The 13,863-nt window shown below is 53.0% G+C and overlaps 1 protein-coding gene across 16 annotated transcripts in view; it reads left to right on the top strand.

Moving 5' to 3' along the window:
* GRAMD2A (GRAM domain containing 2A) overlaps positions 1-11,220 on the top strand; it is a 31,845-nt gene extending 20,625 nt beyond the window's left edge. For 3 of the 16 annotated variants that reach the window (XM_057723199.1, XM_057723200.1, XM_057723201.1), the window contains exons 5-13: positions 4,626-4,703; positions 5,033-5,109; positions 5,545-5,602; positions 5,941-6,037; positions 6,677-6,780; positions 7,399-7,497; positions 7,629-7,700; positions 8,221-8,283; positions 9,272-10,583. In XM_057723199.1, coding sequence (XP_057579182.1) covers positions 4,626-4,703; positions 5,033-5,109; positions 5,545-5,602; positions 5,941-6,037; positions 6,677-6,780; positions 7,399-7,497; positions 7,629-7,700; positions 8,221-8,283; positions 9,272-9,712 — 1,089 coding nt within the window. In that variant the 3' untranslated portion in view covers positions 9,713-10,583. The other 13 variants (XM_057723204.1, XM_057723203.1, XM_057723195.1 and 10 more) reach the window with 12 other exon arrangements.
* Positions 11,221-13,863: the final 2,643 nt, after the last annotated feature.

The following is a 13,863-nucleotide window of genomic DNA, read 5'->3' as shown; positions in this document are numbered from 1 at the left end:
TGTCAGGTGTCCATGAGGCTTCATCCCCGGGGTCCGTGGAAAGCAGCTAGACTCTGCATCACCAGGTCCCCTCTGCACTGCCTCTTTCTCCCTCTCTTAACCTCTGTGTCTCCCCTTTCCTGACGGGCCTGGCTCCTCTCCCGATGTCTCTCAGTGCTAGCTGCCCATCCCCTCCCTCTCAGCAGCCCCCCGGGCTGGGCAGGCTCATACCAGGCTCAGGGGGTGATAAGCTCAGTAAGTATTCATGGAAGGAATGAAAGAAGGGGCAGGTAGCCTGAGTTCCCATTTGGGCCAGCGAGGCCTGAGGGCAGGGCAGGTGTGAGCTGTGTCCTCTCAGCATTGTGTCTTCCGACCAGGCTCGGCAAGGTGAAAGGGCCTCAGCTGAGGAATTCGCAAACCTTTTCTACCCCCTTCAATGCTCAGAATACTGAGCCTCCCCTGCTCCATCACCCTCATGACAATAATGACATTTTGTTGTGGCTTTTTAAAAAATTAATTAACTAATTTATTGGCTGCATTGGGTATTCGTTGCTGCGCACAGGCTTTCTCTAGTTGCAGCGAGCAGGGGCTACTCTTCATTGCGGTGCTTGGGCTTCGCATTGCGGTGACTTCTCTTGTTGTCGAGCACGGGCTCTAGGTGTGCATGCTTCAGTAGTTGTGGCACGCGGGCTCGGTAGTTGTGGCTCGCAGGATCTAGAGTGCAGGCTCAGTAGTTGTGGTGCACAGGCTTGGTTGCTCTGTGGCATGTGGGATCTTCCTGGGCCAGGGATTGAACCTATGTCCCCTGCATTGGCAGGTAGATTCTTAACCACTGCACCACCAGGGAAGTCCCTGTTGTGGCTTTGATTGAAAAAATACATATGGTTTTGAAGACACTTGATATTAATTCCACGGTCTGCACGTGGGGGTGTGATGGGGGTGGATTGGCAGGGGGTATAGTTCACAGCCCACAGAGCAAGAGCAACTAGGTCAAGGAAGTCTCTGTGGGAACGGACAGAGGCTGCCAGCAGGGTGGGGGGACCCAGGCTGGCCCCCGATTCTCCAGCACCCTGCTCTTGCCACCTCTTTCCTCTGGGTCAGGGCCCTGTTGGCCCTTGGGTGGACCCCACCTGACTAGTTCTGTTGGTGAATTCTTGATGGCCATTGCCCCAGACCTATCTTTTCATCTTACTTTGCTCCCATCTCTTTATTTTCACTCATCTAAGCAAATAGTACAGGAAAGAAGATGACTTAGTAGAAAGTCTGATTTGAAGGTGATTTTGAAAGCAGTGTTTCAGCCATAAGCAGGGTCTCTATCTACAGCATTATCAGGATCGCCGGGGCCGGGGCTGGTTTGAATGGATGGACATGAAGGGTTGGCCTATGACTATCATGTTCATCACATGAAAAGGGGTTGCTTTGAGTTTAAACATATTTTAGTCATTTACCCCAAGTGACTCCTGTTTCCTTACAGTCATTATTTTCATGGAGATGCTATGGGAATCAAGATAGCCTTCTTTCGTTTGTTTGTTTTTGGCTGTGTTGGGTCTTAGTGGCAGCACGCGGGCTCTTTGTCGCAGCGCACAGGCTTCTCTCTACTTGTGGTGTGCTTGCTCAGTAGTTGCAGCAGGTGGGATCCTAGTTCCCTGACCAGAGATCGAACCCGGGTCCCTTGCAGGTGCATTGGGAGGTGGATTCTTAACCACTGGACCACCAGGGAAATCCCACGACAGCCTTCTTTTGCCATTCTCATGGCCTGTCTCTCCTCCAGCCTCTGTTCTTGATCTCGCTTACGCTGTCCACACAGTCCTTCCTCAGATATGTCACAAGTGCCTGCTGCACGCTGGTGTTGCCCCAGGCTCAGGGGCTGCGGTGATGGAGGAGGCATCCTGGGGCCCCTGGAGATGGGCACTTAGAGCTCACCCACAAGTGCCTGAGAGGAAGCCCGGGGTTCAGGGCTGTGAACATGAAGCAGGGCTCTTCACTAGGCTGGGGAAAGACCAAGGGAAGGAACGTCTCCCTGAGGTCACATGTGAACCTAAGAATGAGTTGGGTTTAGAATCCATGCAAAGGCATGATTATCTTGCAGGGTTAAATGATGGAAGTCGAGGAGGGTTATGGTCCCACCCAGTCGGTAAGGCTCAGCTTCCTTTTCTCTGGGAAACCTGCTGTAATTCTTTCACTCTGTGTGTCCTCTGAGCTCCTGCAACCCTGACAACTCGAATCACCTTCCTGTGCCTGAGTGACAGGCTCGCTGCCTCTGAAAGCATGGTCAAGCTCCTCCTTCCTCTTGGGGTCTTGTTTTATCCTTGGTCCTCCAGGCTGGAGTGTGTTCCTTAGAGCGGAGCCCACATCTTTTGCCCTCGCAGCCCAGTGGGCTCCAGGGCTGCAGGTTTCAAACTCTCTAAGGCTCAGTGGTTTGACTTGTACACCCTCTGCCTCAGGGGTGTCTCCTATCAAAGCACTCAAAGCAAAAAAGGAGCAGAGAGATGGAAGAGAGGGATGGGATCTGCCACACAAAAATTAAACACAAAGTACTAAAAGGCAAATGGGGGAAGTATTTGCAAAAATGATAAACTAAGGATTAATCTCAACAAAGAAGGTATACAAATCAATAAGAAAGGCATCAGACTTCCCTGGTGGCACAGTGGTTAAGACTCCATGCTCCCAATGCAGGGGGCCTGGGTTCGATCCCTCGTCAGGGAACTAGATCCCACATGCATGCTGCAACTAAGAGTTCGCATGCCACAACTAAGGAGCCCACGTGCTGCAACTAAAACCCAGTGCAACCAAATTAAAAAAAAAGACATGAAGATCCTTATAGACAATTCACAGATGAAATCCTAATGGTTAATATGTATTTGGCAAAAACATTCAACCTAACCTAGTAAGCAGAAATAGAAATGAAAACAATATATTTTCTGCCTATCATATTTGCAAAGGTGAGAAAAAGATAATACCCAGCATAGGGCCTGGATGTAGGGCAATGGGTACCCTCATACAGTGCTGATGGCCGTGCTCATTGGTACAGCACCTCAAAAGCATTTTGGAAGTGGGTCTAAGGATCCTGAAAACTGCTCATTCTCCATCCACTAATTTCACTTCTGAGAATGTAAGGAGTGAATAGGGACATGGGGAATTTCTCATGAAATTATGTTAAGCAACAGAAATAGGGCATACAAATTATATGATATGTAATCCCACTTACGTAAATTATATATTTTTGCATAAATGTTTTCTTTGGGTGATTTGGGAGGGATTTTTTCTTATGGGTGATTTTTGATCATCATACTTTATATATTTTATATTTCTCATATTTTCTATAATAAGCATTTGAAAAATCAAGGCGGGGGGGACATCTCTGTGAAATGTGTAATGATGGACCCAAATAAATTCAGAAATTAACTTTAGGAGTCAAAGGGTCATATCACTAGCACAACCTGTCACTTTGCAAGATTCAGGTATGTGCACAAAACTCTGTAAGGTTGAGGACAGAGGTCACCAGATGGCTGTGGTTGGGCTCATTTGATGGGTGAGATCACCTGGCTCTTTGCCGTGTGACACTGGGTACAGCCTGTCCCTTGGCAGATCTCAGTTTCCTATTTGTACAGTGGTGGGGGGGAGGGGGTCAGATTAATAATCTTGGAGGGGTTTGCCAGATCTCAGCTGAGGTGGTAACTCTGTTCCTGAAGAAGAGAACTTTGACTTTTCACAGTTACACTGCTGAGAGGGACTGAGCGCTGGGAGCTGCAGGTTCCAGGTTCCGGCTCTTTACCTGCCGGGAAACCAGTGCACAGACCCTGTTACTTATTCATGACTACCACACTGCCCTGCCTTGGTCCTGCTTCTTGGCCACGCTTTCTTCCCATCAACCCTGGGCCCACTCAGCTGTGGCCAGTTTGTCTCTCTGGCATTATTGGTTCCTAGTCTTTCTGCTCTGGAGGAGCAGGAAGGGGAGAACCCTAGGTTTTGGAGCTGTTTCGTGGAGGCATGAACTCAAAAGCCTTTGGGGAGCCCCACCTGCCTAGGGAGAAGGTGTTTCTCCCCTCCTGGGCTCTTTCTATGGGACATTTTTGAGATGGTTTGGCTCTCAGGGCCGAGCTACCCTGACGGTCCGAAGGCGTCAAGGCCACTTCCTGGTGTGGGGCAGCCCCGCCCCCTCAGCCCATACTTACTTGTGGGCGGACGTTCATGTCCACACCTGTGCTGCATCAGTTGCTCAGCCTTGACAACGTCTCCTGTGCTCAGAATCCTTTCTCAGAAGCTGACGGTTTATGGTAATCCTGCCTGGGCGCCTCTGAACTTTTGCTTTCGGTCACGCGCAAGTCTCAGGGTCCTCCCTCCTAGTTGCCTTCTCGAGGGTGGGGCCGGAGGCCTAACAACTGCCTGGGATAACAGCATACCCAGGCATAAACCGGACTTCGTGCTTCCAGCAAAGACAGTGAGTGAGGCTCCTCTCTCCATCAGCTGCCCGGAACCCTGGCCTGGGCTGCTGCCTCTGGACTGTGACATCTTCAGCTCACCTTGAACAGCAGGGCTGGTCCTGGGTTGGGGGCAGATGCAGCTGCCCTAGGCATGGTGGAGCTGGCTGGGAAAGGTGTCCGCGGAGAGTCCCCCCTTCCTGATGAGGGCCTGTTTCTCCTCAGCAACCAACAGATGCATGGAAAGACAGCTCTGAAGAGCACGGAGAAACTAGGCAGGGTCCAGAGACCCCGAGACTCCAGGTGAGGCCCCTTTTCCAATCAGGTATACATACAGATTGGGGGTGGGAAGCCCTCTGGAGGTGACCTGTTAGACAGGGGGCCTTAAGGCTGCGTCGGGGGGCAGGTTGGGCATAGGCTGCCCGGGGCCCTTTCCTCCCACTCCCAGGCCTGTCCTAGTGCACTGGGACCTAGCAGAGTCCAGGCTTCTCAGGTTACCAGCCTCTTTCCTGCCCACCTGTACTCAGGCCAACCTGGCCAGGGCGAAGGTTTGCGTTTCAGCACTACCCCCTGTCTGCCAGCCTTAGCAACCTCTGTCAGGTCAGGTGAGTCTGCCCGGCTCCTCACTGCAGAGCTGCAGGCCCAGGGGAGGCGGCTGCAAGGAGGGCAGTTCTGCTGGGATCATGGCCCGTGGCCAGGCCCTAGAACCGTGAGTCTGACACCTCCACCCCACCCGCTCCCCAAACTGGTCCCCATCCCTGCGCCTCCTACTCATTCATTTTGGGGTCTCTCCTCTGCTTGCCCCTTGGCTACAAAAATGGGAGTTTTTGACACCCAGGTGTTGGTAGCTCTGAGTGTCTGCGGGAGATCAAGGCTCAGGCTGAGCATGCCTCCTGGGGCTGCTGCTCGCAGCTGTCGGGGAGGAGGGCTCTCAGCCACCTCTCCCTGCATCAGGAGTGCCCCTCCCCAGGGCGAGCTACGCCCTGGCTGTGCTTACGACTTTGCTGTGGCCCCCAGAAAAGGGCCCCCGAGTCCAATCTCTGCCCCGAGCCTGTGGCTTGAGGCCAGGGCAGAACTGGCACTAAGGATGCGTGGGTTGGACTTGAGGGTACCTTGTCCCTGGAATGGCGTGTCTCCTTTGCAGTCTGCACTGGCCAGAAGGCTTGAAGGGTGAAGACCTAAAGAAGTGTGGCCGAGAAGAGGTAAGTGTGTGGAGGCCGACTTCTCAGCCCACCAAGGGAGGGATCCTGGGCTGCCTGAATTTGGTGACTGTTGGCTCCTTGGCCACAGGCCTGTCACCAGGAAGCCTAGAGGGTGTCCCCTCCTGGGTGGGACTTGTGTCCGCTTCCAGTCATCGGCTGCCTGTCATGATCTTGCATCACCAGGAGGCCAGCTGTGCTGGGAGCTTAGCCCTCCACCCCCACTGACTGCTTTACCAGCTGCTTCACACTAAGTCCCCATAGGACCCCGCCCCTGTAGCCTTATTTCCTGGTGGCTGGAGCAGGGCCCTCTGGTGGTCTGATCTCCCGGGACTTCTCAGACCCAGCTCATGTGTTTGCAGACACTACTGAGTAAATACAACCAGCAATATCACAAGCTGTTTAAGGACATCCCCTTGGAGGAGGTGGTTCTCAAAGGTGAGCTGTCTCCCTGGGGTAGCTGGACAGGCGCCTGCAGTGCCCGAGGCCCAGGTCCTCCCCTCTGGAGCCTCCAGGCACAAATCAGATATGGGAACCGGCTGCCCCTTGAATATTGTTGGTCATTTTTTCTTTCAAAGTGTGAGAAGACTGGGCTGATTTGAGACATGAAGTTGAATTCATGAAAGTTTTCTTGAGGAAATGTCCAAATCTTATTTCTCTTTTGCTCTTATGAATGACTATTCTTTCTTGCTCAGGCCTGTCAGGGAGTATATGGAAGCATTTGCACAACCCAGGTCCTTTCTCCGCAGCCGAGCAGGGCAAGGAGTTCTTCCTGTAGACGTGTACATCCAGGCTTGGCGGACCAGGGCAGAAACACTGCCGGACCTTTTGGGGCACGGGTGGAGAAGAGGAAACATCTGCCCGTCTGGTGGGGGTGGGTGGGCTGGGGGCAGTCAGGCTTCTCAGGAAAGGACACTAGGGTGCTCGGGGAATGGGTTGTTGGGGCCTGGGATTGGGAAGGGGACTGAGCAGGACAGTCCCTGAGGCTGGCCTCTGGACTCGTGCGTGGGAGGACCCAGGCCCTGGGGCTCCCGGGCTGGTCTTGCTCACAGCAGTCTCTTTCCTGTGACCTCCCAGTGTGCTCCTGCGCCCTCCAGAGGGACCTCCTTCTCCAGGGGCGGCTCTACATCTCCCCCAACTGGCTCTGCTTCCATGCCAGCCTCTTTGGCAAGGATATTAAGGTAGGAATAAGTGAAGGGCTGCCACAGCCCAATGAGGCCCCACCCAGGGAAGAGAAGCCCTCGCCCTGTGGGCACACCTAAAGTCAGGCCTGTCCCTCCACACAATGCCGCTTGGTGAGGCCTCTCACTGTGGGGCATCCCACCTGGTGTCCAGGGCAGTAGCTCCACAGCTCCCAAGCAGGGGCCCCAATCTAGACTTCACATCTGGGCTGAATGAGCTGAACAGCTCACTGCCAAATTATCCTGCCTACGGGTACCTCCAAAATGCCTTCAGAATCAGAGTGGGTGTCACACTTATGGGGGCCAGGAAGTGGCCAGGCGGTGGCTCAGGGAACTCTAACTGGAGTATAGGATTCACCAGGGCAACCATCCCTGCCTCCTGGGGGATGGGGTGAGAGACCGGAGCGGCGTGTGCTGCCGAAGGGTGGGGGATAACTGGAAGGGAGCCTGCATGAGAAGGTGGGAGGCTCAGATATTCTCCCATGTGGGGCCAGAACACGCTCCATGGTGTTCGTGCTTGCCTCACTGCCAGCTGTGGCTGGGGCCCTGAGCAGGGGGCAAAGGGACTGGGTCCTTGGGGGTGAGTCCTGAGAGAAGCACGCCTCTGCCCCGCTTCAGGTGGTCATTCCCGTGGTGTCTGTGCAAATGATCAAAAAACACAAGATGGCGCGGCTCCTTCCCAATGGCCTGACCATCACCACCACCACCAGCCAGAAGGTCAGTGAGTTTCTGGGCCAGCGCTCCCTGTCTGTCTCCCCATCCCAGTCCCAGGAGTCCACAGCTTGACCCTGGCACTCTCCCAAGTCTTTACGTACCTCACCCCTTTCTGTTTTCTTTCTATGTTCTAGTATGTCTTTGTGTCACTGCTCTCCCGGGACAGTGTATACGACATGCTGAGGAGGGTCTGCACCCACCTACAGGTATGGAGCTTGGGGCCAGGGCTGGGGCTGGGGAGACTGCTCAGGCCTGGACTGAGGTTTCGGGACACAGCTGTTGGGGGGGGAGGTTGGCCCATCTCTCCAGTACAGGGAACGGGGAGTAACAGGCTCAGGCTCAGTGAATCAGAGGCAGTCCTTGGACCATGCGTCTGTACTTGTGAGCCTGTCTCTTTGGGGCCACTGGACCCTTGTGTGTCCCCGTGTATAGCCCTCACTTGTGCTTCCTTGGTGCACAGACAAATAGGAACATGTGGCCGCTTCCCAATATGCCAACAACCCTCTCTGGCCTATGGTGAGGAAGGGCGAGGATGTTGCCTTAGATTTGCCCTCTTCTCCAGCATTAACTAGGGATCCCCCTGCAAACTCTGGGAGCTTTAGGCTCCATCTGACCCAAAGCAGCTTGTTTGGAAGTAAAGCTCTCTTGAAGAGTGCTAATACCTCCCCGTGCCTGACTTTGGCTGTTCCAGATGGACAAGTGATCCCTGTTCCCTTCCCTCCTCAGCCTTCCAGCAAGAAGAGTCTGAGTGTAAGAGAATTTCCAGAGGAACCTGAGTGCGAGTCTCTGGTGAGAGCTGAGCTTGGGAGCAAAAGCATCTGGCCTGAGATTGCCCGTGGCTCCGAGGCTTCAGGGCCTCCCAGGCAGGGGCCCACAGTGCGGAACTGGCGCATCAGGCTCAGGAGCCAGTGGCCATTCTGTGTCAGGGGGTCCCCTAGACCTGCCACGCTCCATACCATGCAGAGCCACTATGTCCCGGGCAGAGCTGCCGACTTTCTGAGCAGAGCAGACGTCCAGCCCCAGCAACGCTGCCCAGGTTGGACCCCACACCTTCACGGGTATAGAGCCCGAAACCCATCCTCTTTCCTTTAGTGGAGTCAGGAGGGCCTTCAAGAGGCTGGAGATGTCCCTGAGGAAGAGCTCTGAAGGCAATCATTCTAGAACCCAGGCAGGCTCATTTTAGATTTGCTGAAATCCCAGCCATTTCTTTGCTCCTGGGATCCTGGGTAAGCAGAGTTTCTAGAGCAGGGGTGGGCGATGGGGTGGAAATGACCCCAGGGTGTTTGAAGTCTCCTTCTGTAACTATTAAGAGTTTAGCCAAGCATAAAATATGCACAATGCCATGCAGGGGATGGAAGGCGATGTTCCCATTTTTATTGATGGGGACCCTCTGTGCCCCTGCCCAGGTCAGTGACGTACTTAGCATTAGAGCCCAGATTAGCAGGAATCATGACTAACCCACCTAAGACGTACAGTGCCAAGCTCTCTTGGACTCAGCATGTGCCTGGGTTAGTTCATGTCTTAGATTCTACTGTGGTTCTACACTAGTAGTCTTCAAAGACACCGTTCCCTGGAAGTGGCTGGTCACAGCAAGGGAGCAGATGAGACGTGATTGCTGTGGCAGTAGTTTCCCTGCTTCTGGGTACCTGCTTTCATGCTTGCTCGGCATCCATATTGATAATATCTGGAAAGGCTTTGATAACCCTAGTGTGGACCCCTTAGGGCAAGTGAGATCCCCAGGGCCGTGGTAAGATAGCTTCTCCTGCCTTCCCTGCAGGAGGTCCTCATCCCTGAGATGAAGTGGAGAAAAGTGTGCCCTGCTTCCAGGTCCCTGTCCCTCCAAGACAACATCCCTTGTATCCCTCGGGCATCCATGGACTCCACAGACAGCTTCTTCCCCTCCAGAAAGCCCACGGGGTCTGGTGAGTTCAGCGTGCTGGTCCATGGCAACTGCTTGCAAAGACCAGGCTTTCCCTCCTCCCACTTCCGTGAAAAGAGATCATCACAGCCAGCAGGGCTTCTGAGAGCTGTTTCTTTCTTTCTCCAAATCCATAATGGAAAGCCAAGAGCTCAAGTGACTTCAAAGAACAGGGGTAGCGGAGTGGGCTGGGGTCCTGCCTTCTGCTCCAGGAAGATGCCTAACTCGGTCCCATTGCAGAGAATGCTGACTGTGAGGAGGAGAAGCTGGAGGAGGAGCCCAAGAGCAACGGGGAGCTGAGGCTCTGGGATTACCGGCTCCTGAAGGTCTTCTTCGTGCTGTAGGTGACTGTTTGGGGGGCGGGCAGACCCATATGGGCGTCTGGGTGTTTAGAGCCAGGGTCTTGGTGTGTGAGGAGGTCAGTGTTCGGAGCAAGGGGAAGGTTCTGAGTCAACTGCAAGCTCCCAGGTGGCGTCTGGCGGCCATGCAGCAGGCCCTTCTGGAGCAAGACAAAGTATCTCCAGTTTAAAATCCCTACAACCTTGTAATTTAGGGTTAAGGCTATGGGGAGGGCAAGATATGAAACTGTTGAAGAAAGAAAAAGTTGCACGGGATTGGGGAGGAGGAGGGTTGGCAAAATCTGAGAGGCTCATCAGATAGACTAGGGGAGAGCCACAGCCTTCCTACTGCCCACCGCTGGCGTGCTTTCTGGAAGCCCAGGACTGCCTGTAATTCTGCCTAAGCAGAGCAATGAGCATGGTGGGATGTTTTATGAACAGCCAGCCTCTGGGTTCCCTAACCTTACCTCATCACTTTCCTCTGTCTCTGCTGGCTGGGTTTTGACTGTGAACCTCAGCACTTGTCAGGGGAAGGGCTACCGCCTTAGGGGGTGATCTTAGCAGCCTTGCTGAGGGGGCTGGTCAGAGGGAAGGTGGGCTCAGCTGAAGGACCCAGAACTCCTGCTGGGCTTGAAGGACAGCTCCATGGGAACGAGTCTCAGGACCCCCATTTGGCCTCTGGGAAGAGAGATGACCAGGTCTGAACATAGCTGCAGGCAAAGGGTTCTTTAATTCCTCCAACTGCAGGAACTAGCTTAGTCCCACTCCTATTTTTGGTGATCCTATAAAAATGCCCCTTTTCTATAAGAGAGATTCAACTCCTCCTTACCCCTCTTTCTCCAGGATCTGCTTCTTGGTCATGTCTTCATCCTATCTGGCGTTCCGCATCTCCCGGCTAGAACAGCAGTTATGCTCCCTGAATTGGGGCAGCTCAGTCCCTGGGCACAGGTGATGCCCTTTCTTTTTCTCATGCTTCTGGGATTGAGGGTTAAGGACAGGAGCCAAAACCTAGGGCCAGGCTGCTTGTTAGTCTGGCTGGTCTTGGCCTTGTCCTCAGCTTGATGGCCCTCAGCAAGGTTGGGCAGGGCATGCCCGGTACACAGACCCCACACTGACCCGCTCTCATGGGTGGAGAAAATCTTCACTGACTCATCTGTCTGCCTTCGAGGCCCTCTGTCTGACCTGGCCATCTCTCCTGTGTGCAGGTAGCAGCGACTTGGCCTGTTTCCACTCCTCCAAGAAGAATGCTCTGGGTGCCAACGATCCCCTTGGTTTATGCTGCTGCTGCGCAGAGACTGAGTCTGAAAGAAAATATTCCCGATTCCTCCTCCCCACCCCAACTCTTCTCCCTCCTTTAATGAGTGATCTGAAGTATGTGTTTACAAAGCTCCTACAATTTTGGGACTCAGACAAAAAGCCAGATTGGAACTAGCTGAGGAATTCTGTACACTAAGCTTCAGCAACCACTTACATGAAAAAAAATTTTTAACTTGAGCCTTGGAAACAGTTATGACACACAGGTAGAGCAGTTGGGGCCACCACAAGGGACAAAGGCCATGCTTTGATACCTGTTACATGGCTCACGCCAGTGGTGGGACAGAGGCCGGAACCCAAACCACCAGTGTGGGCTCTGCTCTCTCCAGCATACTGTGCTCTCACTTGGACCCCCGAGAACTGGGGCCCAAAGGGCTTCTCTGCAGGGCAGACTGGAGGGAGGGAAGTAAGCTATGAATGAGGAGAGGAGGGCGTGTGGCCAGGATTCCCGCAAGAGGAGTGTTCACACTCTGTGCAGAGGCTCTGTCCGGGCCCCTCATGAGGAAGCTGGCTGAATCTGGGAGGACGTGACCAACAGCAGGGGACAGTGGCAGTGGCTGTGAAGAACAGAGGTCCAGCATTCTGTGTCCTCAGCTGCTACTTCCTGGTGAGACAGGCGGAGCAGGCAGGGCCTTTTGATCACTGTGGTCGCAGACCAGGTACTGAATTGTTCTCTGGTGTGCTCAAACATTTCCTAGGTGCCCCAGGTGGGAAGTGGTGGATGGGAAAGATGGTGGCTTTCATCTGAAGTCTGCCTGACTGCCTGGATTGTGGGTGTGGCCAACGGCCACCTGTCGGGCTTGGCTGGGCACTGGTCATGATGGTGCTGGGCCATCACAGGGCAGAGCTCACTATGTCACCTGCAGGCCATGCAGGAGGGTCCTCCACTCCTCAGGCTCTGTTCTCCATGAGTATGATGCAGGTGTCCAAGGTGGGCCTGGGACAGCGCAGGGACCTAGCCAAGGGGGTCTGTCTGATATCTTTGGGGACGAGAGGTAGAGAATAGGAAGAGTGGACATGGTGGTGGCTTTGCCTTAGAGATTCCTCCTTCTGTGTCAAGGTCTCTTCAATTCTAAAAAGCTTCTCTGTGCCTTAAAACTCTGGTCTGTTCTCCCTGGGAACTCTGATCTGCTAAGACAGTGCCTTTTGAGGTTCTGGAAAGGCCTCGGTGAGGCGGCCAGACGTAGTAGGGAAAGTCACTGGTGATGGGGTGGGCGGTGTCAGAAACAGTCACTTTTCCCCTCTTCAGACACCTGAGAGGTTAACTGGGGAGAAATCCAGGTGGAAACTATTTATTGTAGAGCTGTTACTGTCCTATATATGACAAACCCAAATGAAGACTGGAGGAACTGACAGGAGGTGACAACTTCCTAAACTCAGACTGGAGGTCTCTTCATTCTCTTCCCATCCCAGGTTCTAGCATTTGGCTTAGAGCCTGGCCTTGTGGGATACATGCAGTAAATCTGTATGTCTCAGGTGAAACTCACTGCTCCATTCTCCCCACAGTGCCACACTGGATGAATTCCCGTCCATTTTTTGGATCCAGCCCTCTTAATCACTGCTTTCCATCATATTTTCAGGGAAATAATCCTACTTGCCCCAGCGCCTCCCCTCCCTGATCCTCGCTGAAGGGCAGGGAGAACAGGTCCATTCTCTGAGCCTTTCTGGGTTGAGCCAGAGGCCATGAGAGGTGCCAAGTCATGGGTGGCCATGCCAACATGCTGGTGAACCTAGTCTCCAGTGTCCATGCCCCCAGGCTCAGAGATGGCAAGAGGCGTGCGGTAGAGTAGGTGGCTTTGGGGGCCCTCTTGGGGTCCAGGGCTTTGAGTGCCAGGAATATATGGCTCTCTGGAGGGCCCTCTGTTTCTCCCTTCTATCCCCCGGCCTGGTCCTCTGGCCAGCGTACCTTCTGTTGTGCTCATTTATAAACCATGTGTATTTATACAGACCTGCTTGCATTGGTGGATGTTCCTCTAACATCCTGAGAATTTAGTTCAACTATCCTTCAGTTGTTCCACTATGGTATTAGCCTTTGAAAATATTTTAAAATAAAAAATCCAATTTTTCTAGTGTTCTGTGGTATGGGAAGTTCATTTTTATCTTTTGACTACTTGCTAAGTGTACTCTTACTGACATATTTGGCACCAAGGAGACTCATGGAGCCCAAGTCATCCTCAGAATCCCAAGTACTTTGCAAATCTCACAGGACTTTAGCTGAGCTGACTCATACTTCAGGTATATGGGGAATGGTAAGGATGGCCACAGCACACCACCACAGCCTCTGTTGAGCGGACACTGAGAATGCTTCCCCATTTCTCCTGGGCACCTCCAAAGCAATGTCCCTGGTTTGAGTAGTACTGTGCTCTTGACTCAGGAATTAAAGTCTGGAACTCAGAGCTAGAAAACGCCTCTGTTCTTTTCTATGACATCAAGCCTAGATTATGGAGATTAAATTCCAATTTGGGCCACATCACCTTTCTTTCTCCCTGGGAGGCCCCCTCTAGTATTGGTTTGTTCATTCAGCAAATATTGAGCCCAGACTATGAGCGGGTACTAAGCTAGGCACTGAGGATAGAGCAGTGAACATGTCAGGCAATATCTCTGCAGCCTCCAAGGCACTTGCATTCCATGTAAACATAAGTTCCAAGTAAACTGAACAAACAAGGTAATTACAGACTGTGATTAAGTTCCACGAAGGAAAGAAATGGTGATATGAGATACTGTAAATAGGGAGACGGCTGGTCAAGAAATGTTCTCTGAAGGGAGATTTAAGCTGGTGCTTAAAGGATGAGGAGCCAG

This window comes from Hippopotamus amphibius, chromosome 2, assembly GCF_030028045.1.
Source record: "Hippopotamus amphibius kiboko isolate mHipAmp2 chromosome 2, mHipAmp2.hap2, whole genome shotgun sequence".
In the NCBI taxonomy this organism is placed as follows: Eukaryota; Metazoa; Chordata; class Mammalia; order Artiodactyla; family Hippopotamidae; genus Hippopotamus; species Hippopotamus amphibius.
This window is presented reverse-complemented; position numbering and strand designations above follow the sequence as displayed.